The following is a 25467-nucleotide window of genomic DNA, read 5'->3' as shown; positions in this document are numbered from 1 at the left end:
ATAGTGACTATTGTGAATAGTGACTATTGGAAATTTTTAACATATATATATATCTATTCCGTTTTTGTTGACATCTGGGGCGGTGGCTTAGTGGTAGGAAGCCGTTCAATCTTAGCTTAGACTTGGGTTCGAATCGTGTACGCCCCATTATGCCAGATGTCCTCATGCCCGATTAACTTGGGGAAAATGAGTAATGGCCGATGATTACCCACCTATGAGGCCATTTTTATATATATATATATATATATATATATATATATATATATCTATTTTACCGGTTCTTACAAAAATCAATGCTTTCAGCATCGAGGAATAAACCAGCTTTCAAACAGAGCAGAGGTCTTTGGGAGAGGATTCCACAATGTCGTGTGAGGACCAGTACTCTTTTTCGAGGTCTTTTACCTCTGGAGGGATTGCTAGGATGGCAGCTACATGATCAAAAAAACTTTTCTCCGGCTGGTTCTGCATCGGCCATGAGGATTCGTTTTCTTTAAGGGTTTGCAAGGCCTGAATTTTTCCTGGATCGGGTGGTTCCTCTCTCGATCTTTGCAATGAGTGAGAGTATTTGCGGGGATCCGGAGGATCCATGGTATCTTTTCCCCTACGGATCTTGGGCTTTCAAATACGGATCTTAAGAGCATGATTGTATATCTCTAGAGTTGGGAAATTAACTAAAAAAAAGTTGAAAGGCAAACCAGCTAGGCAGCTAAGCATGAGGGACCCATCCGTTTGATAATGTATCAATCACTACCGGATTCATCTTAGGGCCCACCAAACATCAACGGTGCCAATCTGGGCCGTATGTACAACGGAGATAGTGGGGACTGAAGAGCCACGTGGCAAACCCACTGTTTGCTTAGAAGCCTTGTCGTAGGCGGGAAAACGTGTCCGGGGCTCCGACGTGGCAACCTTTATCTTTCGGACCAATAAACACTCCTCCTAGAAAATTCCTCCTCTCTTCTTTGTAGTTTCGCTCCCTTTCCTTTCTCTTCAAAATTCTTTGCTCCAGAAAAAGCTCCAAAACCCTAGGGTTTGTACACTTTCTCGAATTTCCAGTAAGTAGCAAACAAATTCCTCTTGGATTCTTTATTTTCTTTATATTTAGTTTTTTATTTTTTACTATAATCAGTGTTTTTGGCGTTGATTGTTCTGAAATCCATTCAGGCTTTCCGGAATTAGATCTATATGGTATTGTTTCTATAATTAGGGTTTTGTAGTATCTGCTGTATGCTGAATTCGGGAAATCATTTTGAAATCTTTGTAATGTGATCGTATACGTGTTCGGAATATAAGGTTTTTGCTCTTGAATAGCATTTCGATGTGTTAGTTTCATTTTTTTTTATGAAACTATAGGCGTTAACCGTTTAGAAGTCTCAAGATCGAAATATGGTTATTTATGTTTTTCACGGGATTATTCTGTTTGATGTTGTAGTTGAAGATTACTGTTGGTGTTAGTGGCTGGCAGTTTGAATTATCTAAATATTTCACCTTTGATCGATAAATTTCTTTCTTTGTGGCCTGGTTTAGTACTTCTTGGATACAGGGTACTTGTAATTGGACATTCAGTAGATAACGTCATGAATGGTTGACATGTTAGTGGTGTTAATGAGAGGTTCCAATCATTGTGAGCAGACTACTGACTACCTTTCTCTCCACAACTGGATCCCAGAGATCGGCTTTAGGTACACCATAATACCCCAAGGGTAGGCCAAGATATGTAATGGGGAGATGTACTTTGCACCCAAAAATAGCTGCATATCCCAATCCTTCCTCTGGTAGCATGTTAATCCCTACCAATTAACTTTTTCATTTTGCGAAATTTATCCCTAACCCTGAAACCATTTCAAACTATTTGAATATTCTTTATCGAATTCTTCACACATTCTTCCTTCTCCAAAATATGAGCATATCATCTGCAAAACTGAAGATGGGATACCGACTGCACATTTTGACTACGAGCCAATCCTTTGATGAATTCCAGTCCTTCCACCTTTGATATTAGGACGCTTAGTGCTTCCATCACCAATAAGTAGTGTGAGAGGGGTCTCCCTGCCTTATACCTCTTGAGCTCCCAAAAAAACTTGTCAGTGCCCCATTAACCAGGATAGAGAAAGACATTTCCTGATCCATCTTATCCATCTCTGACTAGAACCCATTTCCTTCTGTATAGGATCCAGGAAATTTCAATCTATGCAATGACAAGCTTTCTCCATGTCTATTTTGCACATGAGTCGTCGTACAGCTTCCCTCTTAATGGTGTCAATGGCCTCATTGGTGATCAGGATTCCTTCTAGAATTTCTTCCAGAGACGAATGCTCCTTGAAACTTGGATATGATACTCCCCATTACTTCGTTTACCCTTCTAGATAGTACCTCAGACAAGATCTTATACATGTCATGCACCAAACTAATAGGACGGAAATCCTTCGATCGACCGCGCCTTCATTGGAGTAATGAATGTGGTATTTACTTCCTTGCCCAATCTGCCTCTGGCTCTTCCATATGAAGCCCCTCCCACAATCTTTGGCAAATGAAGTCACGGTAAATGTAGTAGAAGTAGGCTACATGCGTTTTAAACTTTCTGCATCCGGTAATGGAAGTTTGCTTTAATCTTATAAGTGAGGGGAGATCCGTTTTCAATCAACATGCGAGTGAGCAAGTTGTGCAGGCAGTCAAGGTTGAGTAGAAAGAAAAGGGAAAGCCTCTGGAGCACACACAATAGCGCAAGCATTCCATAGCCAAGTGTATCAATTCTCTTGGGACCTCAAGCAAATAACATTTCCCTATTGAGATCGAGCATTAGTGAATGGACCCAATGACACATTCCACCTTCTTAAGCATAGTAGATACCTGACTTGAACCTATATTTCCATTGCCTGGCTGAAGACTTGATCCCCTTCCCCTTCTAGATAGCTTCTACAACAAGACTCACCTCCTAAATGAAGTGTCAAGTGTCCGGCACTTTTGATGTCTTCATTCCAACACTCCATCCATAAGTGTCCAGGAGTGTCATGTCGTGTTTAGAGGTGTCCAGGTGTCCAAGGTGTCCGACACATAAGTCAACCAAAAAATTAGAGTTTCCAGGTAACATTGATTGCTTGGTGCATTAGAAAGGTCGTATGTAAGCAATGCATTGGTGACATAGGATGGGGAAGATAAAGGGAGGAAATGGGAAGGGAGGATGAAAGAAAAGGAAGAAGGGGAAGAGAAAAGGAAGAAGAAGGTGAAAGGGAAAGGGAAGAAGAGAAAAAGGAAGACTTTAATGTCCACTACATCATTATGCAATCGAAAATCAACAAATAAAATAAAATAAAAATGAAAATAAAATCTAAAGGGCAAATATGCCACTTATTGGGCCTCATGGGGCGACCACAGCTAGAGTAAGTCTGAAACGGCGCCTATGATCCTCGTCAATTAGTGAGGCAGGAGAGGGAGGGTATAAGATGAATGCCTTTGCAAGATAACTCTATCTGTTCATTTTTTCAGCTTTTGGGTTGTTTTCTTAAGAAGGGGTAGCTAGTGATGAGGTTTCCTGTGCTCACTTATAAAAGGAAAGCCTGTTTATTTTGATTTCTTGATAATGTTATCTAGTACCAGTGTCATTAAGATTATTTTAAGTCAGAGTTGTTCATAAACATAAGAACCTCATAGAATGGGATTCCCATTTCATTAGGAAGAAAGTATATGATGATACTATCTCTCTCATTAGACTATCCTTAAATGGCGGCCTTCACGTATATGTCTTCCAATAATGCAATTTGTTTATTGTAAAGGGGGAAAGAGTATGGATCACATAGATGCTCAGGTTCAGATACTTCTTGGTACCGATGCAGCACCTTTTGAATACATCATAAATAATCTTATGAGTGCTCATAACGAGTCCCGGGCTCAAGCCGAGCATCTTTTCAATGCCTGCAAGCAGAAGCATCCTGCAACTTTATTAATGAAACTTCTCCATATTTTGCAATATGGCTCAGAGGCCAGGTCAAGATCAATGACAGCCGTACTCCTTCGGAAAAATATTAATCTTTGGACAACACTGGATAAGGTAGCACAAGGTAAAGCCAAGGAACAATTGCTTTCTTGCTTGGTATCTGAAGAAGTTCGATCTGTCTGGAGGGTATTATGTGACACAGTAGCTGAGTTGGCTGCTACCATCATATATGAGGATGGATGGCCCGTATTGGTTCCCTTCTTGTTTGAATGCATTGATTCTGAAAAGTACTTCCTAAAAGAAAGGGCGCTCCTTGTGCTCTCGCAGTTCGCACCTCATGCGACTTCAGAGTTACATGCACACCTTCCTTTGATTCATGAATTCTTTTGTCAAAGTCTTTCCCCATCCATGCCTGGCCAAGTTCACTTAGCCGCACTTCACGGTGTTGCAAGTTTTGTACAGTCATTGGAATCCTCAAAACAGAGATACATGTTTGAGGACTTGCTTCCACCAATGATGCAAACACTGACTTGTGCACTTGATGTACATAATGAAAATCTTGCGCAAGAAGAGCTGGAAACTTTAATTGAAGTTGCAGGGATATCACCGTGGTTTCTTCTCAAACAATTGGATGAAGTTTTGTGTTTTATGATTGACATAGCTGAAGCTCAAGGGCTTGAAGATGGAACACGACACCTTGCAGTGGAATTTCTATTGGCTCTAGCAGAGGCTAGGGGCTGTGCATCAGGAATGATGAGGAAGCTTCCTCAACCCATCACAAGATTGTTCCTTTTGCTGGTCAATCTTTTAGTAGACGTTGAAGATAATGCTTTATGGTATGATGCAGACGTGAAGGATATGAGTGCTGGTTTTTCCACCAATTATGAAATAGGCCAAGAGGGCTTGGATCGCCTCTCTAATTCCTTGGGTGGCAATTTAATACTTCCAATTGCCTCTCAAATTGTTCCTTCTTATCTGAATGACCTTGATTGGAGGAAGCGGCATGCTGCACTCATCACACTTTCACAGGTAGCTGAAGGCTGTCAAAAGGTGATGATCCTTTGCTTTCTTCGGTGAATTTAATAAGTGCAAGCTATTTGGTTCTCAATTTTATCTCTAATATACGCAGGTTATGAGTGGAAGTCTTGAATCTGTTGTAGATATGATATTGGTTTCGTTTGGTGATCCTCACATCCGAGTACGGTGGGCAGCTATAAATGCGATGGGCCAGCTTTGTATAGACTTTGGTTCAGAACTGACACAACACTTAAACCAGAAAATTGCCCCTGCTCTGATTGATGCAGTGGGTGACTTTCAGAACACTCGTGTCCAAGTAAGATGCACTTTTATCTTAATCAACCATTATCTGATAGAGTTCATATCTAAAGTTGTTTGTGTTTTTGTATTGATCAAGGCTCATGCTGCCGCAGCTATTGTGAATTTTTGTGGAGGTTACTCTGCCAAAGTTCTAAAACCCTGGTTGAATGAGCTCGTCTTGAAGCTTATTCACTTACTTCAGGTTTTTTTTCACCTTACTTTATTCAAAACTCATCATTTTATAGTCACCAGTGTTGAGGTTACTTTTCTGTGGCAGATGGGGAGACAAATGCAGAAGGAAGTTGCCCTGACAGCTCTCACTGCTATTGCTGATTCTGCTAAGGTTAGGCATTGGGTAATCGTTGTTGAGTTTAGAGTGATTAAAGATGTGGAAAGGGAAAAAAGATGTCAGAAACTAATTAGTGTTTTCATTTGCAGTCTGCTTTTATTGATTACTATGATGCTGTGATGCCTTATTTGAAGACTATCCTCTGCAACACAACGGATCACAAAGCTAGAATGCTTCGTGCAAAGTCTATGGAGTGCATTGGTGTCATTGGGTTGGCTGTTGGCAAGGACAAGTTTGTCCAAGATGCCAAGGAGGTACTACCTTTTACTAATGTGCATTGTTTATACATCTTTGACACGTCAGCATGTCAAAGACTGGCCCGCCAGGATGTCAAAGACTGGCCCGCCAGGATGTCAAAGACTGGCCCAATTGCACTAGCAAATGTGTGCGTGTGTTTATGCAGCATCTCTCTCTCTCTCTCTCTCTCTCTCTCTCTCTTTGCGTCTGTCTTGTGTGCATGTGTATACATGCGTACACACACAGATATATATATATATATATATATATATATATATATATATATATATATTTGTATATTAAAATTTATTCGTTTAGATGCCTATGGTGTGTGTGCGCGAGCGCGCGACTGTGGGTGCGTGTATACATGCGCATATATACAGAATTATTCTCTTAGATGCATATAAAGCAAAGCACAGAGTATGGTGTTCATTTTCTTTTGATGTTTTGAACCTATTGAACATCATTGATTCATCTGTTCATTTTTTTTTTAATGATAATGAAAAATTATTACAATAAAAGGCCATTACAAACATTCGCAAACCAAACAGGTCAGATGATAAAATACAAGAAGAATCAGCAATGCAGCCAAATTATGGCTCTGAGAAAATCATGAAGGAAACAAAGGAGATAAGAGCAAGTATAGAAATTCCTTTATTGGCTAGTATGCCAAATGCATGTTCCCTCCAAACATCCATGATCCTGAAATAGTTTAAAAATTGCCTGCAGAAGCCTTTCTCAGCCTGAATGCATTTACTGATATTGCTAGAATCACCATCTACGATCAAATATTCCCAATGATACGAGGACCAAAAGTTAATGCCCCACTTAAGAGCCAGAACCTGTGCCTTGAATCTTTAGTACCAACTGGACTAGAATAGGTTCAAAATTTCCTTGTCGGAAATGATTCTGCTAGTCTGAACATTTTTTATTTATATTATCATTTTAATTATTTCTGCAACATCTATCTTTTTTTCTTTGCATTATACTAAAATATTCTTTAATAGCTTATTTGATGTAATAACATCACTTTACAAGATACATATCTGACTGAATTAGTGCCCATGCAAAAGGTGTAGGTTCTTTCATTTTTTTTTGAAAGATAACGAAGATTTTATTAAGTAGAACCGTTCCGTACAATACAGGGGACAAGTAGTCCCCGTGATCGCCCCCAGGGTTTAACAACCAGATCTACATTTCAAATGTAAATAAAAGGAAGTAGGTTCTTTCATTTATTGAGATAATATCATTATCCTTAGCCATTATATATCCTTAGTATGAAATTATAGAACTATAAGTAGAAAAGTAGTTACAATAATAGGCTGAATACCTTTACCCTGGCATTAAAAAAGCCCTAACATTGGGAAAACATTCATGCCAAAAAAACAATGTTGTATATTCTTTTTTAAAAAAATCTTTCTAGCGAATAAAATGAGTTGTAACTTGTAACAAATGGATTAAATTTGCTAAAAGAAGCTGAGAAATCATAAAGTGAAGTTCTCAGAATCCTTCTCAAACTTGAAGTGAAGGCACTCCAAAAGCCTCAAAGTCAAGATTTGTGGAAGTTATGAGCCTAGAATAGACATCAAGGGATCGTTAAAAGTAATTGGTGAATTATTAGACATCTAGGTGTTGATGTTGTCAATGTATAACATGTCAGATGACAGAGTTATTATTCTTATTTATAGAGCTGTCATGGTAAGCACCATCCTTGGGTTTCTGTTACAAAGTTATGTTTGGAAAATCTGAATTTGTGGTCAGAATGGCATTCACATCCCTTGTAATAGAGGTGTATAAATACAGGAATAGCTAAAAAATCTCTCTTATGAAATATAAAAGAATAAACAATAAGAGAAATGACCAAGTGATCAAAATAGCCTACAAGCTATGATTTAGTGGACACTTCGAATTTACTACTAACATGCGTGTCGAAACATATTGACACTTGTAAATGTACTGCTAGAAGTGTCAGACCTAATGTGGGCATGCTGACATGGTCTTGTACCGTGTGAAGTGAAATCCTGTTTATTATTGAATATAATGGTTACCGTCTTTTTTTTACCATTAACTCTTATTTTAATATTGACTCCTCTTTAATTAATATTTGTTGTAAACCCCCTCCCCCCACCCTAAAAAAAAACCTAAAATGCTAAACAAATACTAATTGTAATTATATATTCATTGTTTCTCTCTTTCTTGCTGCATATTGGAGATTGAAGATAACTAGAGTAGACTGCATGATGAATGCATTGTTATTTGATCATTTCATGTTTCTTTGAGACTTATAGTTGCTTAATCCTAAGATTTATTAGTTTATTAAATAAATACCATATTTATCTTGTTGCAAATTATGATTATTAATCAGTAATTTTATTTGTATGTACACATTTGGATGTGTCCCCGTTTCTAGTTTTCTAAGGACTGCCATGTTGGATACTTTGTATCCATGTCGGCACTCAACACACGACTCTGTGTCCACAGATTATTGTCTACAAGTCTCAATACTCCCTCAAATTGGAGCACTTTTGGAGATAAAGGGATTCTTCATCAAATCATTATGTTTATCTTCATTTAAGCATTAAGGATTTGGTGAACAAATCATTGATTTTGTTCTGCATTTCCTACTCGCTTGACCTAGTTATAACCTTTTTTGTATTATTTTGACTTTTCATAAATTTCAGTATTGTAACTGTTCATTTTAATTTTGTTTTTCGTGTTTCCTCTGAGGAAGAGATGCTTATGTGCCAATACCTTCACCGAATTTACCCTGTAGATGTCTTATATTCACATTGATTTCTACTTGCGTGTTATGCTTCCTGCACCATTATCATATGTTTAATTTGTTTTTTCCAACTCCAGGTCATGGCTGTGCTTATGAATCTTGGAACAAATGTTCTAGATGATGATGATCCAACTGCCGGTTATATGCTTCAGGTTTTGATCTTTCCAAGCTCAGATTAGGTATTTCATATGTAGTTTCCTTTGGATCAATTGTCTCAATGTTTCTTGTTCTTCACTTAGCAGACATGGGCTCACATTTGCAAATGCCTTGGACGAGATTTTCTGCCTTACATGAGTGCTGTGATGCCGCCTCTGCTGCAAATGGTTAATCTCAATCCAGGAGTCATAGTGACTGATGCAAACACCTCAGTTGAACAAGTCATTGATTGTGGTTATGACAGGTATACTTAGTCTTCAATTTTAGTTGATTTTTTAGTATCATGTAATTCCTAGACAATAATTAGCATCCAATAGGATGTGTTAACTTGTATCTTAAAGTTGTTGATATCTTTAAGCTCCATAAAAAAGAACCAAGAAGGTATTACATATAGATGCTGTCCTTCTTTGGAAATTCCATGGTTTTACATTCTTCTCTTTTTTGTGTTTGACTTATCAAGATGACAGATGTTAGCGGTGTAATTACGTTCCTAATTAGGGGTATTTCTAACATTGTACATGTAACCCTGGTGACACACGCGCACACACGTATATATTACATGTTATGAGAGGGATAGCTATTCTACTCTCTTCTCTTTTCCTCTCCATCTCTTCTCTTCTCTTTTCTCTTCTCCAATGGAGCTTCGAATGTGATCAACATGGTATCAAAGCTATAGGTTCTGATTAGTGCGAAGGAGCAAAGAAGGTAAAAAAAAAAAAAAAACTAAAACCCAATTAGGGTTTTCTCTCGTGTGGAGCCGCCGTCCCCTCCCTATTAGCTGCCCTTATATACCCTAGCCTTACCCCCCAGCCGCACACTCCTACTCCTTCCTAAAACCCTACCCCCCCCCCCCCCCCCCCCCCCCCCCCCCACCACCACCCCCACCACCACCACGACACGCGCGTGCACACACAAAAAAAAACACTTTGAAAACCCACCTTGGGGCTTTCCGGCACCAGTTTTTGGGTTTTCCATTTTCCTCTTCATCATTCTCCACCAAGCCTTATTTTTGGGTTGCGCACTCCACCGCCTTCGTGTTCCGAACTTGATTTTTTTTACTTTCTTCTTCTTCCGAGGACTCTGTGATTGCTGTTGTGCCTTCGCCGTTGGTGTTGTTTGGCTGATTTCTCTTCGTTGTAATTCGTCGTTGTCTGTCCTGATGGGACTTGGATTGGTGTTTACTTCGCTCTCTCAGGCTCTATGGTTTGCGTCGGCATCTTCTCTGGTGGTTCTCGTATGATCTTCAGTAATTGTCATTGGCGTGATTTGGTTTGATTCCTTGTTGCTGCTTCGTTGTCGTTGGTTGATTTCCTCTCTTTTTGTGGTTTCTGTTCTCATGGCTACCGCTTCTGGTTCTACTTCGATGGAGCTTCCTATGGTTCAGATGACATCCATCAAATTTGATGGTTCTAACCTAGGAAGCACGGGTACTCTCCCGGGGCTCCCACACCCGCACCCGACACGTATGGGGTGCGGGTACGTTCGGGTACGCCCCGGGTACGTCCGAGGTGCGTACCCCATTTTTTTTTTTAAAAAAAAAAACTAGTTTTGGTGGTTGGTTGCGTGTCGGGTGCGCACCACGCGTACTCGACACGTCCTGCTTCTTCCTGCTGCTTCTCTTTCCTCTCTTGTACTTTTCTCTACTTTCCTGTACTCTGTATTTACATGTAAACCATTTAAGTAAATGTCTTTACATGTAAATAACGGAATACCCCCCTTTTGGATTTATTAAAAATAGTTTCAACACCCAAATCTAAAAGGAAAAAAAGTCAACTCTCCAGTTCTAGTACAAAATTCAAAGAAAAATGGTCGGGTCAAAATTTTAACTTTCTTAACTTCCAAACGGTGGGGTATTTTTCAAATTTCAAATGTATTGATGCCTCATGTTATGAAATATGGAACTTAATCACTTATGGAATGAAGAGTAATATTAGAATTTTCCATTTTGGTGATGTTATTGTTATTTAATTGCTCTACACTTTTTTTTTAAAAATATTTATAAATATATAATAAAATATTAAAATATATTATTATATTCGGCGTACCCGAACGTACCTGCACCCGGTTTTTTTGGCAAATCACGTACCCACGTACCCGTGTCGTGTCGTACCCGTGTCGTGTCGTACCCGTGCTTTATAGGTTCTAACTATCACCCGTGGCGTTGGGCAATTGCGACGTTTCTTTTGGCTCGGGGCAAAGTTGATTATCTTAAAAAAGATGCTCCTCCAGTTGATGATAAATTGTATAGTAAGTGGCGCCAAGAGGATGCTCATATTCAGATCCTCTTTTGGAATAATATGGAACCGAAGATTGTTGGCCTGATGATGTTTCTTCACTCTTCGAAGGATGTTTGGAAACGCGCAGAAACCCTCTATTCCGGGATAAACAACCTCACGTAGATATGTAATGTTTAATCGGAACTCCTTCATCTGCAGCATAGTCATAAGCCGGTTTCCGAACATTACTCCAAGTTTGTGACATCATGTGAGCAGCTCGATATGTACCTTTTTTTTTTTGATTGGGCTCGATATGTACCTGCCCTTCACCACGGATGCTACCATGTTAGCCAAGTGCTAGGAGGATTTGCAGCTGGTGTAGTTCTTGGATTCCTTAAGGCCTGAGTTTTCCCCATTCGTCAGCAAATTGTGGGACTTGGCTCTCTTCCCTCCCTTGATGAGGTTTTTTCTCGCGTCCAGTGCTCTATCAGGGTTGAGTTGCCAATTGATTCATCTGTTGAGCGCTCTGCTCTTCCTGTGCAGTCTAGTATGGTCGCGGCGGCCGAGGTCGTGGTGTTGGTCAAGATTCAGGCGGACGCCGTGGTTCCGGTAGCCGTAGATTTTGATTTTGCACTCACTGTGGTATGGAGGGTCACTCCATCGACTTTTGTTATGATTTGCATCTGGAGTTGAGGCCGTCTCGCTATGCTAATCATGCATTTGTCCCTGTGGCTGAGAGTTCCACTCCTTCATCCTCTGCACCGATTGAGCCTACAGATTCCTTTTTTCTCACGGCCCGAGTATGTGGCCTTCTTGTGTTCCCAGGACTTAAACATTCTCTTAGAACTTGGTTTGAGAGATTCAGTGACGCGGTTGTGCGCCTTGGCATGAGGCTGTGTGTGATAGACCATTCAATTTTCAGTATGCACTCTAATAGTGGATACATCTTCCTAGTAGTCTATGTAGATGATATTGTTATCACAGGGAGTAATAGGGAAGGCATAGAGAAGCTAAAGGACTTCATTCAGAGAGAGTTATGTACTAAAGATCTTGGTTTCCTTAAATACATCCTTGGAGTGGTGGACTATCACTATCTTAGAGAAAATATGCCTTGGTCATATTAGAGGAGATAGGATCATTGGGCGTGAAACCAGCTGAGGTCCCCATGGATCCTTATGTTAAGCTGTATCCTTATCAAGGGGATTTGTTAGAGGATCTAGGCAGGTATAGGAGATATGTTGGCAAATTAATCTATTTGACCGTGACTTGTCCAGATATTTCGTTTGCAGTTGTGTAGTGAGTCAGTTCATGAGCTCCTCATGTACCTCTTACTGGGCAGCAGTTCTTCAGATAGTGAGAAACTTAAGGAGGGCTCCTGGTAGAGGCTTGTTCTTCAAAAGGCACAATCACATGGACTTAGATGGGTTCACTGATGCGAACTGGGCTGGTTCTCCTGTAAACAGGAGGTCGACTGCAAGGTTTGACTTCGTTCAGTTCTGGTGTGATCTAACTCTGATACCAACTTGGTCTGTTTATTTAGGTCTGATATAGAAAAGAGAAAAAAGAAAAAAAGAAAAAAATTAAGGAGAGAGAGAAAAAAGAGCTTAGGGTTTCTATCTGTCTCCTTGCATTGTATTATATTCACATCAAAAGAGAAATTACAAAAATACACTCACCCGCCAAATAGACTGGAATGAACATTATCAGTATTAAACATGTGTTCTTCTTAGTAGAAACTCATTTTCTGTAGTCATTTTATTACCTTGGAATCGCATATGCTACCTTGACCATGTGATGTGATTTAAGTTGTTCAATGTTGACATGTTATGGAAGTTTTTCCCTATTTTTCCTCATCCATTATTTTATATTTATAACTATTGTTATTTCAAAAGTAGCAGGGCAACAATTATGATAGGGAATAAGAAAATTGGCATCAATATAGACATGTTAGAAGATAAGGCTACTGCTTGCAACATCCTTTGCTGCTACATGGATGTGTTGAAGGACGAGTTTTATCCATGGTTGGATAAGGTGCTTTACTAATGCTTTCACCTCAAAGGTAATGTATGACCATTTTCATAACTCGTAGTAATTAAGCCTAATTTTTGCACATGCAGGTTCTCCCTATTCTAGCTCCACTTGTGAACTTTCCATTCCATGAAGGAGTTCGGATGGCTGCTGTTATAGGTATCACATGGATGCTATTTAGCTTTTCATCTATGGTCATAATTTAAAGGTGCTATGAAGATAATTTTGTTTTGACCTTGGAATGCTCGACCCAGATCTGACATGTTCTATTGTGATCCATAGTGGATCTCCTATTGCAAGTTCTAAGCATTTATTTGTGCACATTCTCTCTGCAATGCAACCCTTCATACTCGTCAGAGATCTTACTGGTTGAGCCATCGTTTCTGCCATTTCAATTTTGCATTCGATCCAGTTGTGCATTTGTGTGTGCATGAATGCGTGCATGTTTTCTTCATTCCCTCTGAAATGCAACCCTTCAGACTTGTCAGAGTTGTTTCCACTTGAGCCATATTTTCTGCCATTTCAAGTTTGCATTCGATTCAGTGTTTTGTGTGTGTGCACGCACGCTAAAACCTTTTTAACATCTGATAGAAGAGCTTTGGTATCATATTCGAAAACTCAAGACAGTGCCAATATGTCATTGATGGTGTGAATAAGTATGATTGTTGATTGTTTTACATCATACATCAGCTATGCCCCAGCTATTGTACGTGGGAAAATCAGCAGTTGGGAGAATATCTCACGGGCATTATGCTCTTTCTGTAAAGCAATTATCGGATCGCATTATTTCATCACTCGTTAAAGAATTACATAAGGTATTTCAAATAAAAACTTTCAGGTAGCACTAACTCCATATGATTTCCTTTACAAAGAATTTCTCCTTGTACATTCAATCAGTTGGAAGATGATAATTGTTCCTGATGTATTAACTGAATGCTCTGCCTTAGGAACAAGTAATGGAGGTCTTGACAAACAAGTTGGGTTCTCTTGTTGAATGCATGCAGGTAAGTCTCAGATTCAAACCTATTATTACTATATTTGTTGTACAGTTGTTGGAGATAGTTCATGTTGAAGTGTATAAAAGATTAAATAACGCCTTCTCCAACAGCTTAAGCTTTTAGAGTAACTGGTTGTTTCACAATTAATTCTATTTTAACATAAGAATAGAATGGCCCTTCAATTGACATGGCTAGCATGTGGCACTGCAGTTGACAATGTTTGGCAATGTGAATGACATGGCATATTGGCATGGTTAATGGAGTTTAGTTGTGTTCAAGAAATGATTTGGTGCTTGGGTTGTTTGACACACATGATTACCATCTGAGTTCAAATTGAATTCAATAGATTTATCTCAGTCGACACATGAGCAGTCATATGTACAGTGAACAGACATGTAAAAATCTGCTTGGAATTCTCTATAAACAGGATTCTTTATAATGTTAAAAAAAGAAGAAAGATACCTCTGACAGGGACCATCGAAGGTGCCATGAAGAATTAGGACGTATCGTTAAATGTTAAAAGAGTTCTATTTAGTTTTTAGAGTGTTACTGGGCCAAAAAAAAAGTTTTTAGAGTGTTATTTAAGTCCTTTTAAGTTATGGGGGTACAAGACATTAGAGGGTATTTAGTCCAAAAGTGTATGATTTTTGTTTTTGGGTTTTAGAACTTTCTAGTTCTCTTTCTTTTCTTATGTATGTAGTGTCAGGGCACTTTTCTTTATGGAATGATGGAATGATGAATGAACAAAGATTTGAAGTTTTTTTCCTCTAGTCCGGATGTGATGTCTACTCCTTGTCACGGTGAGATATCTTGATCTTTCCTAAGGTGCGATGCCTAAGAACCCCTTGATATGATGCATTGGGGTTTGGTTAGTGAGATTCCAATCTTGCTATCTATCGCTTTTGTATTCTTGGAGTGTGATCTTTCAACATAGATGAGATTCCTAGGAAGCCTAGAGAGATTCTAGGTAATTTTCTTATCTTCTTCCGTTGCTTATTTTCCTATTTCACTTATTGAACTCCTTCACTTTATCCTGTATTTTCCTGCTCAATAAACTGTCCTAAACCTGTTATAGATCTGAAATAAACGAAGTAAAAAGGTGAGAAGAATTAGACGGAATAAGAAGAGAAATTTCTAGGCAAAACAGATAGAAAAATTGAAACAAACAAGGTAAAAAGGTCAGAAGATATTACCCCGAGTGAAGATTGAAAGTTGAAGATTGAGAAGCACTCCTCAGCATCCTTTCTTGATGATGCCTACGACGATATCGGTATCCCACTCAGAGAACTCACATGCCGTCCATTTTTCAGAGGACCTTCAGAGCTCCTCTATAGTGGGATTTTTCAAGACATCATTATCAAAAATTTTTGAAGTTCTTAGAAAATGATGTCATTGAATTTCAAGCTTTTTTTTCCAGGATTATTTTTCCAAGATGTGTGATTTGTGAAGTTAATGCCCTATTTATAGGGGCTTAATGGGGTCCAAAATCGGGTTTGGGTCAATGTGGGACTAAATCCTTCGTTAGAAAAAGCTGAAGTGATGAATTTGGGGCCAAAATCATAGTAGAATTCTGGCAAGGATTGTGGGTGCCCAGAAGCGTTCCACTGGACATGCATTGTGTCCGATCGAACAATAAGTATTTCCGATCAAAGCAGTTTGAAAATAGAGCCTTTTTTTGTAAAATATTTTATTTGAAGAAAAAAGGTGTTTGTAATGTTGTGTTTATCTTTTGAAAAACCATCATAGTGTTTATCTTTTGAGAAACCATCTTTTGGCATTTTGGATTTTCCCCAAAATACGAGGGTAATCTCAAGAAATTATTGGAAGTTTTGGTTTTTTGGCTAAACCATGTGTTATTTTTTTTGAGTATGCTAATGAGCCGAGAGTAAGACCGAGCAGGGGACCGAACAAATGGTTTCTTGCCACAACATCACAAGCGATGTAGGCCAGCCCTTAGGTTTAGGAAAATCAACAATAAGTAGATTTTTTTCATGCATGGCACATTCGAGTTGTTGGGCTTCCTCCATCGGGCTTACTCTCGGTCACGATATCATTTTCCTTTTTTTTTTTTAATTTAAAAGTTTTCAATCTCATAGGTTATTAATTTCATTTATCAAACACAGGTCATCATCGGAATGCTTGATTCTGCTCGGTTTTTATTAGGACAAAATGAGGTGTCTACAAGGCCCAAGCAATCCCCGACCTCATCTCTTCCTTGAGGCATTAACAATGCCAATGTCAATTATATGACTGAAGCTTGTGAAACATATGTAGATGTTCATTTTGCTATAAACTACTAAACGTAGCTACTTGTATGCTTGTACAAGAACTAAATATGCAAAAAAGATGTTGCCAAACTTTGTTTTAATGCTTGTTTGTCGCCTAGTTGTTTTCATTTCTGTGTTTACTCTAGAGGAAGCTAATTGATTAATATAAAAAATAGTAGGCATTTGTGTTTTCCTTCATACTTCGTTAATTAGCAATGCTAGATCTGGTGTACAGATCCCTAATACGTCTACTCTCCACTGGAGTTGTTGGTAGATTAAGCTTTTAAAGTTACTTGCACATGATTGCATCCATAAGTATTAATGTTAACTCGATTAGATGTGCAGATATCATGGACCCCCCTTGAAGCTGGTCAGGTTCGAGACATTGTTGAGGAGTTGAAAAATGTCATTATTGCTAGTATGAGTAGAACAACGGATAGGCTTGAAAGAAGAGCATCGAAGGACCTTGATGAAGAGGAAACCGAGCTACTGAAGGAGGAGGATACTGAGGAACAAGTACTTTTTGAGCAGGTTGCTTTTTACACCTTGCGGTTATAGTACTTGTGCAGCTTTGACAATTTTCAATCCTCTTGTCACTTAAACTACTTTTTATATTTTCCATGCATAAGTGAGTATCATGTTCATGTTTGAATGTTTTGAATATAGAAGAATTGGATTGGAGTTCAGGATCTTGCCCTAGTGCTTTTGACGTAAAAGGCCCACATCTGGGCTTTGATACCTTCTTATCCAGCAGAAATTAATTGATATATATTACTGTATGAGTTTGAGAGCATTTGATATATTCTTCCATCAGGTTGGTAAATGCATCGGAACCCTGGCAAAGCTGCAGAAGTCGGGTTTTCTTCCATATTTTGAGGAATTTGTACCCTTTCTAACCCGAAAGTTGGTGAGTCACTTTCTACACTCCTACATTTACTGAGGCATCACACAAATTTTCAATTTCTGAAATTTACTAGTGCTTCCTGTTGTGCTGCCTTTTGGTGGTAGTGGAATGACCAAACATCAGAGGAAAGATGCACTGCAATTTGCACTTTTAATGATGTTGTGGAACATTGTGGTGCTGATGCTAAAAGGTATTCCACCTCACCACTTCAATTTGATATGAGCACCTTTCTGAGGTTACTCCTTTGCTTTATTGTTGTCGTTCCTGATTAGTTTTCCTCTTGTCTCAGATACCATTTAAGATTCTTCTCATATCTTCTTGAAGGCTCCGCTGATGCAGATGCAGATGTCCGCCAGGTGAAGCTTTTAAATTCAAATATATATGCAAGCATGGATTCTTGTGGAGAGAATTGGGCTGAATGAATCTTGCTTATTAACAATTGTATAATTTGCATTCATCCACATAAACCTTCGTACCACCACCACCGACCCACACACACATGCACAAATATACATATATGTATTTACACACAGATATATATATATATATATATATATATATATATATATATATATATAGAGAGAGAGAGAGAGAGAGAGAGAGAGAGAGAGAGAGAGAGTCTAAGCACCTTCTTATTTCCCGACTTCGCTTCCCATCTTAGTGTGTGGGATGCTGCACATCGATAATAGTGTAAAAGTAATTCACTACAAAGTCGTAGTTCCTGATTAATTCCCAACAAAGTAATTCCCTTAGATGAATTAAATGAATAAGATAAAATCTGAGCCTATGTGGGTGCACTCTCATGCAACAGCCGTTTTGTGAAATGCCTTCTGCGATGGTCCCTAGCAAATCCCTAATATATTTATAATATGTTACGTAAATATATGTGATCTGTACCTTTTTTAGCTTTCTCTCGTTGTATTTTCTTTCTTCTCTGCCCCTATACCTCCTTGGTCTTGGTTCGGCCCCCTTTTTCATATTAATTTCACCATTTCAAAAAAAAAATGTGGGTTACGTAAACATAATATTTTATTTTCATATAAAAAGCTTCCTATTAGGATGGACAAAAATCAAAGCATTTGGTAACTGCGAAAATGTGTTAAATGTATTTAGGAGAAACGTTGATAAAAAGACATAGAAGTGTCGCTCCAAATCATTAAGTTCAAAATCTGACATGTTTCCGATATGAGTACTTCGACTGTTTAGAAGAATTCATGTAAAATGTATAGATGTGAATTCCACTAATTATATAAAATGCCATTAATGAGCGAATTAATGATGGGCTCCATCTTACTAATGTAAGCAAACATAAAGTGATAGCATTACACCGAAACATAAATCTAAATCAGTTTAAACTAACTTAACCCGTAAAGTATGTTTTTATACATACTATTCAAAAAAAAAAAAAGAAAGAAGAAGAAGAAGTTTTTATACATATGCATACATGTGTGTATACATAGAGAGAGAGAGAGAGAGAGAGAGAGAGAGAGAGAGAGAGAGAGAGAGAGAGAGAGAGAGAGAGAGAGAGAGAGAGAGAGAGAGAGTACTCGCATGTAAATGAATGCAAACACATACATTTGGAGCCTTTATATATGAGATATGCATATGAGTCCTCTTTGATAACCGAGTCACAAGTCATAATCACAGGTGGCAGTCTATGGAATTGGTGTATGTGCTGCACATGGAGATGCAGGGTGGACGTGTTTCATTGGAGGTAATAATGAGGACATTGTCAACGTAAATAATCTGTTGCTGCACATGTTTTACTGGGTTACTAAATACTTTGTATTTCAATGCAGAAGTATTGACTAGGCTAAATTCCGTCATCATGCATCCATCGGCTTTCATATTTGATAATCGGATGGCAACGGACAATGCTATATCCGCCCTTGGCAAGATCTGTGAGTATAGAAGAGACTGTATGGATGTTGCTAAGGTGAGAAGTGTAAATCCAGCTGCTTTGCTTTATCTAACATTTGTTGTTTATCTCAAATATATGTTGGTCTACGATGAAATGCAATTCTTGGCTCATTGTTAGGTTCTTAACCCTCTTAATTCTAAGCATCTGAAGGCATAGAATGATCTCTGCTTACCCACCAAAAAGGGTTAAAGAAAAATCAGAGAGCATATTACCAAAATATACCTGAGTTAAAATCAAGAATGTAGAATAACTCAAAACTTTCATAGACTATGTTTAGTTTCTTAATTTTTTATGGAGAGTTCTGTAAATGTGAAGCTTGCTACTGATCATTCGGTTGAGGTGATGAAACTCATCATTGAGTTCATCTTAAACTTATGCAAATGAATGAAGTGGACAGATGTATCCCAGTATTTTCTACTAGGTGCGAGGGTACCATTTCATAAAACTATCTGATCGTTGGGTTTTCTCTCATTGGAATATTGGATGGATAGATGGAATTAGGCTCTTTGTCATGTTTACTGTGGCTCAATGTAATAGGATTGAGGATACATGGTTCCATTTAGAAGGGCATAGAATGATCTCTGTTCAATGTTCCCTAAATCTCTCCCTTTCCACTTTTTTTTTTTGGATCATATCATTTCTATGGTTTTAACCAAAATTGTTGGCGCAATGCGAAATTTCATCGAAATTTTGTACTTTGTCGAATCCCGATGGATTTCGTTTCGGTTCTTAACGAAATCAAAATATCTCATCCGAAACAAAATATTTCCGCCGAAGTTTCGTCGAATTTTGTACTTTGTCGAATCCTGGTGGATTTCGTTTCAGTGCCCAATGAAATCGAAATATTTTGGCTGAAACGAAACATGTTGGCCGAAATTTAAAACCATGGTTACCACTATGGGTCATTAATGTTGGGCCCCATTCTGATAGGGTAGATAAACATAAATGTGAAAGACAATTAACTCAACTAAGCCTTTGTCCCAAACTAGTTGGGGTCGGCTAATGAATCCTTTAGAAAATTTTCATGAAGAAAATGAACAGATCCACCCTATTCAAAATTTCAAATTGACTAAGGGTAATCCAGACACTAGTTGGGTTCGTCTACATGGATCATTTTCTTCCATTCTATCCTATCCAAGGTCATGTTCTCTGTTATGTTCCTAGCCCTCAAGTCTTTCCTCACTGTTTCTACACAAGTTGTCTTCGGTCTACCCCTACCTCTTTTTACTCCATCAACTTGGCATGATTCACTTCTTCTCACTGGAACATCCAAAGGCTTGCGTTGGATATGCCCAAACCATCTTAAGCGGTGCTCTCTCATCTTCTCCTCAATTGGTGCCACCCCCACCTTTTAACGGATGTCTTGATTTTTAATTCGATCTAACCTTGTGTGGCCGCACATCCATCTAAGCATTTGCATGTCTGCTACACTCATCTTATGCACATGCTGCTTCTTGGTGGCCCAACATTCTGAGCCGTACAACATGGCTGGCCTCACAGCTGTCTTATATATATATATATATATATATATATATATATATATATATATATATATATATATATATATATAGAGGTATGTGTTGGTGCGCTTGAGCGCTGTAATGAAATGGTGCGCTTGAGTGCACCAATCACATGGGTCCCACAATTTCTGTGAGGATCCAAACCATTCATTTGCAAGGCCCTATCATAGATAGGGTGTGTACCAAAAATCAGCTCCATTGAATCATCCTAACCCCTTCAAAAGTGGAGGGCAAAAATGGGCAGATTTGTGGTTTGTCCATTTTGACCTCCACAAATGGATGGGTTAGGATGATCCTATGGAGCTGATTTTTTGTACACATCCTATCTATGTAAGGGCCTTTCAAATGAATGCTTTGGATCATCCTAACAATGTGGGCCACATGGGTTTGAGAGCTCAAGCGCACCATAAGGATCCAGTGCTCAAGCTCACAATCCTTTTCCTCATATATATATATATATAGAGAGAGAGAGAGAGAGAGAGAGAGAGAGGCACACACACACACACACACACGGAAAAGTGATCCTACTTAGTCGAGTAGATAAGCTTATCTGCTCGGTCAGGTAAAAAACAGTGGGGGCCCACATTGTTTGGGTGATCCAAATCATTCATTTGAAAGGCCCTTACGTAGATATGGTGCCCACCAAAAATCAGATCCGTAGGATCATCATAACCCATCCAAAAATGGAGGGAAAAAATGGACAAACTAGATCACCCAAACAATGTGGGCCCCCACTGTTTTTAACCCTACTGAGTAGATAAGCTTATCTACTCGACCGAGTAGGATCTCTTTTCCGATACCACACACACACACATATATGTATGAACTAACTTAGCTATAAACAGTCCTTTAAGTTGCATGCGTGCTTTTCCAAACACATAAACTCGCTCAATAACACAACATGACTATCTCTGGCCTAGATTTTCTTAGATTAGATCTGTAAACATTAACTTAGAATTTTATCGGGATGTAAGTCAACTGATTGCAATGACTCCTCTCTCTCTCTCTCTCTATGAGTGTGTGTGTGTGTGTGTGTGGGTCGGGGGGGGGGGGGGGGGGGGGGGGGGGGGGGGGGGGGGGGGGGGGGGGGGGGGGGGGGGGGGGTGAAATCGTTTCAGGCATATGCCAGAACCTGTTCCAGATGAACCAATCAGAAGTGTATTACTCTCGGACAATGTCATGCCAAATCTATGCCCAAAAAAGTATAGTTTTCTGCTCAATGTAATTAAATAGATAGTCTCACTTATGACAATAATACTGTTTCCAAATCTATTTCGTACAAAAGTCCAGTTTGCCATTACTTTGAGAATCTTAGACTGTAATGTTGTCATGAATTTCTCAATCCAATTGTTTCGAAGGGTTTGGAGATGGAGAACATACCTCTTCTAGTTCTTGATCAACCATGCTCTATTACTGTCTTGAGCATTCAAGAATCCATCCACAGACACTTCGTATGGAAGACGAAAAAAGATGGAGGAGAAAAGTAAGAGCAAGATTTTGTGGGAGGAGATTGTATCTCCAACCCCACGACGGACAACCACTTGTCTACATAGATATCAAGTTCTTGTATTTACATAGTTGATTAAATTGGAGATTTGGTGGCGGTCCTTGTCTTCTTTATACCATGTTTTGGTAGAGGTAAATAACAATGTTGGCTTCCTTGGTTAAGACAAACTGAGTGTAGAAAAATCGAGAGATACCTTCTCAACAAGGATCAAACACGATATGCAGCAAAACGTCAAGAAGAGATGCAAAGAAACACAGTTACATACATGTCTTCTTTTCCAAATACATTGACTGGCTCAATAACACGGCATGGCTATCTTTGGCCTAGGTATATTAGTTCAGATCTGTAAACGTAACTTCTAAATTTATCGGGATGTTAGTTAGCTCATTGCGATTCTCTCTCTCTCTCTGTGTGTGTGTGGGTGGGGGGGTGGGGGGATGAAATCATTTCAGGCATATGCCAGAACTTGAAATCAGTTAGTTCAAGAAATTCACGGTTAACATTTCAGTTCTCGTTTCTGAATGAAGATGAAATGCATGCCAATACATCACGTACACAAACAGCAAGGTGCTCAAAATTATCTTCCTTCAATGTTTTGCAGCTCCTTCCAGTTTGGCTTAGCTATCTCCCCATTAAAAATGACCTCAAGGAAGCCAAAGTTCTACATCAGCTATTTTTCTCTATGGTAAAAAGGTATATCTGAGAGAACTTTATAAGAAAATTGAGGGAAGGTTTTATGTTAGTTACTGCTTCCAAGCTCACAAGTTTTAATTATCCAGGTCAGATCCATCATTGTTGGGCCGAAACAATCAGAATTTGCCCAAGATTCTTTCAGTATTTGCTGAGGTTGGTTGATTTTAGTACTTTACTACCAGTCAAATATCTAAACTATAACTTACCTGTCTACTTTTCAATGAAACAGATCCTAGTTGCTGGAGGTGACCTTGCATATGAAGAAATGTTGGCATATATCCCTGGTTTAATACAAAATTTAAAGCAATCAGTGATCCCTACAACTTTTGCATCCATGTTGGCAATGTTACCATCTGAACACCAAGAAGTATTGCATTCAATCCTTGAAACCTCATTGCCATAGCAACTGTACAGTCTATACTGAACTACCTAGTGATCTTGAGGTTTATTTTCGGATGGATGGTGGCATCTCTTCAGCTAAATGCAATGATTGTTGTTGTAAATGTTCATGCAATTGTGTAAATGGAAAGTTTTGTAGGAATTAAAGGGAAAAGTTATCAATGGCTAATTGTAAATGGGTTTTCTGTAATACTGGATTTCACAAAAGTTATAAATGGCTAATTGTAATTGGGTTTTCTGTAATAGTGGATGATCTTATCAGTTCATCGTGAAATGGTGTGCATAAGCAGGTAACACTGATTTGGGTGCAATGGAATATCCCAAATTCGCTGTCCCTTGAAGTGCAATGCTAAAACTTGGATCCCAAACCTCACATACTGACCACAGTCTTATGCTTGTGATTGACAGGGTCTTCAAGTATGATTCACAGACGAATTAGCACACCATGCCTAAAGCTTGCCAAGAATTCCCCCCCCCCCCCCCCCCCCCCCAGCTCTTGAGCAGGGATGAAAGCTTAAAGCTCACCAATTTTCAGTCAAATATTGGGGATTGAGTCGGTAAGGCTAGCATTTCAGAACCAATATCTAGAACTGTTTCCTGTTTTTTGCTTCCTTTTCGAAAACAGAAATTAATCTAAGAGCTGTTGCTTAGGCCTTGTTCATTTTGGATTTTGAATCAAAAACTGATTATTGGACTCAAAATTGCGTTTAATTTTTAATTTTGAGCCCTACATATAGGCAATGTGTTACGTACCAAAATGGGTCCCACTTGGGGTAAAATAAATTAGTTTAGATATTCATTATTTTTAAATTTGCTATGAGTCTTAGAGATAAGGATTATCTAGATTGGTTGGTGTTAGGTAGTTTTAGAGAAAGTGGTCACGTGAGTTTTTTTATTTATAAATAAGATGTAAGCAGTCTTTTGAAATCACTAAAGTAAACTTATTCAGAAATTGTGTTTTGTGCACAAAGGAGGATTGATCCTTCCTTCTAAGTGGATCAAGAAGCCGATCTTCCCTCCGAGAAGATCAAATCAGTTGCGAACCGATCTAGATTAGTAACAAGTGGTATCAGAGCAGTAAATCTTGCGCCATGGCTACACCTTCGGAGTTTTGGGAATCCATACGTGGAGATCTTCAGAATATCAAAGCACTCGTTTTGGAAATGATGGAAGGACATCAACGGTTTGTGGAAGGCTTGAACAAAATCGGGACAAAGGTCGAAAATGCGTGCACGACGAAAAGAAAATGGCGAAACAGAAAAAAGGAGAAAAGAAGAAGGGAGAAAAAACTCAGCCAGAAGAAAAGGCGAAAGAGCCACGAAAGAAAGTTTGTAGCCGAAGAGTCTACCGCCATAAAAAAAATCCCACCCATGGCCATTCGTTCGTCAACGTCTAAATCATTCCAGAAAGACACAACGAAGTAGCTTTGATGAATGCCACGATGAGATCGTTTTAAAAATAAGGTTGTCTCAACTATTGATGATGACATACTGCAAGACAAAGAGAAGAAGAAAAGGCGAAAGACGGAAACAGACTTTTGGAAAATGCGCAAGATTTGATTTTTCATCAATTGGTTCGAAATCTCCAACCTTGAGGACAAGGTTGCTTTCAAGGCGGGTGGAATGTTACGTACCAAAATGGGTCCCACTTTGGGTAAAATAAATTAGTTTAGATATTCATTATTTTTTAGATTTGCTAGGAGTCTTAGAGATAAGGATTATCTAGATTGGTTGGTGTGAGGTAGTTTTAGAGAAAGTGGTCGTGTGTGTTTTTTATTTATAAATAAGATGTAAGCAGTCTTTGGAAATCAATGAAGAAAACTTATTCAAAAATTGTGTTTTGTGCACAAAGGAGGATTGATCCTTCCCTCTAAGTGGATCAAGAGGCCGATCTTCCCTCCGAGAAGATCAAATCAGTTGCGAACCGATCTAGGTTTGTGACACAATGGTTTACATTCATCAACTAAAAATACATACTATACATAGAGTTTTTAATTTTTATATAACCAAAATAATATAGGGATATTTTGTCAATTTTCATGATAAAAGAGTATTTTAGTTATTTTCCATATGGAGTGGTACTTTGGTCATTTTCTATATGGGTATTTTTGTGGAAAAATTGCCAATGGGGGACTTCAAAATAAGAGAATTGCCAAGGGGGGGACATGCTTTTGAAAACTTGTTAGAGAGGGTTGATAACCCTTCTGAGAGTTTAATAACCCCATTTAGAGGGTTGATAA

General features: G+C 38.7%; 1 protein-coding gene across 6 annotated transcripts; it reads left to right on the top strand.

Annotated features, from left to right (window-relative positions):
* Positions 1-314: 314 nt before the first annotated feature.
* On the top strand, positions 315-23502 carry LOC143879304 (uncharacterized). Of its 6 annotated transcripts, none has more exons than XM_077381639.1 (21): positions 315-1055; positions 3774-4984; positions 5064-5267; positions 5349-5453; positions 5529-5594; positions 5690-5854; positions 8697-8771; positions 8859-9019; positions 12884-13022; positions 13109-13178; positions 13710-13834; positions 13967-14023; positions 16630-16815; positions 17099-17191; positions 17293-17378; positions 17478-17544; positions 18836-18902; positions 18988-19124; positions 22738-22829; positions 22921-22982; positions 23059-23196. In XM_077381639.1, the coding sequence occupies exons 2-20, from the start codon at positions 3785-3787 to the stop codon at positions 22979-22981; spliced, it is 3156 nt and encodes a 1051-aa protein (XP_077237754.1). In that variant the 5' UTR covers positions 315-1055; positions 3774-3784; the 3' UTR covers position 22982; positions 23059-23196. The 6 variants fall into 6 exon arrangements, with proteins under 6 accessions (XP_077237754.1, XP_077237752.1, XP_077237753.1 ...); XM_077381637.1 differs by having other exon boundaries at positions 316-1055; positions 18991-19124; positions 22916-22982; positions 23059-23502; XM_077381638.1 differs by having other exon boundaries at positions 317-1055; positions 12890-13022; positions 22916-22982; positions 23059-23502.
* The last annotated feature ends 1965 nt before the right edge of the window (positions 23503-25467 follow it).

The sequence above is a fragment of the Tasmannia lanceolata genome, unplaced genomic scaffold (assembly GCF_043159265.1).
Source record: "Tasmannia lanceolata isolate RefF3 unplaced genomic scaffold, GAP_Taslan_0.1 ptg000006l, whole genome shotgun sequence".
Classification (NCBI taxonomy): domain Eukaryota; kingdom Viridiplantae; phylum Streptophyta; class Magnoliopsida; order Canellales; family Winteraceae; genus Tasmannia; species Tasmannia lanceolata.
This window is presented reverse-complemented; position numbering and strand designations above follow the sequence as displayed.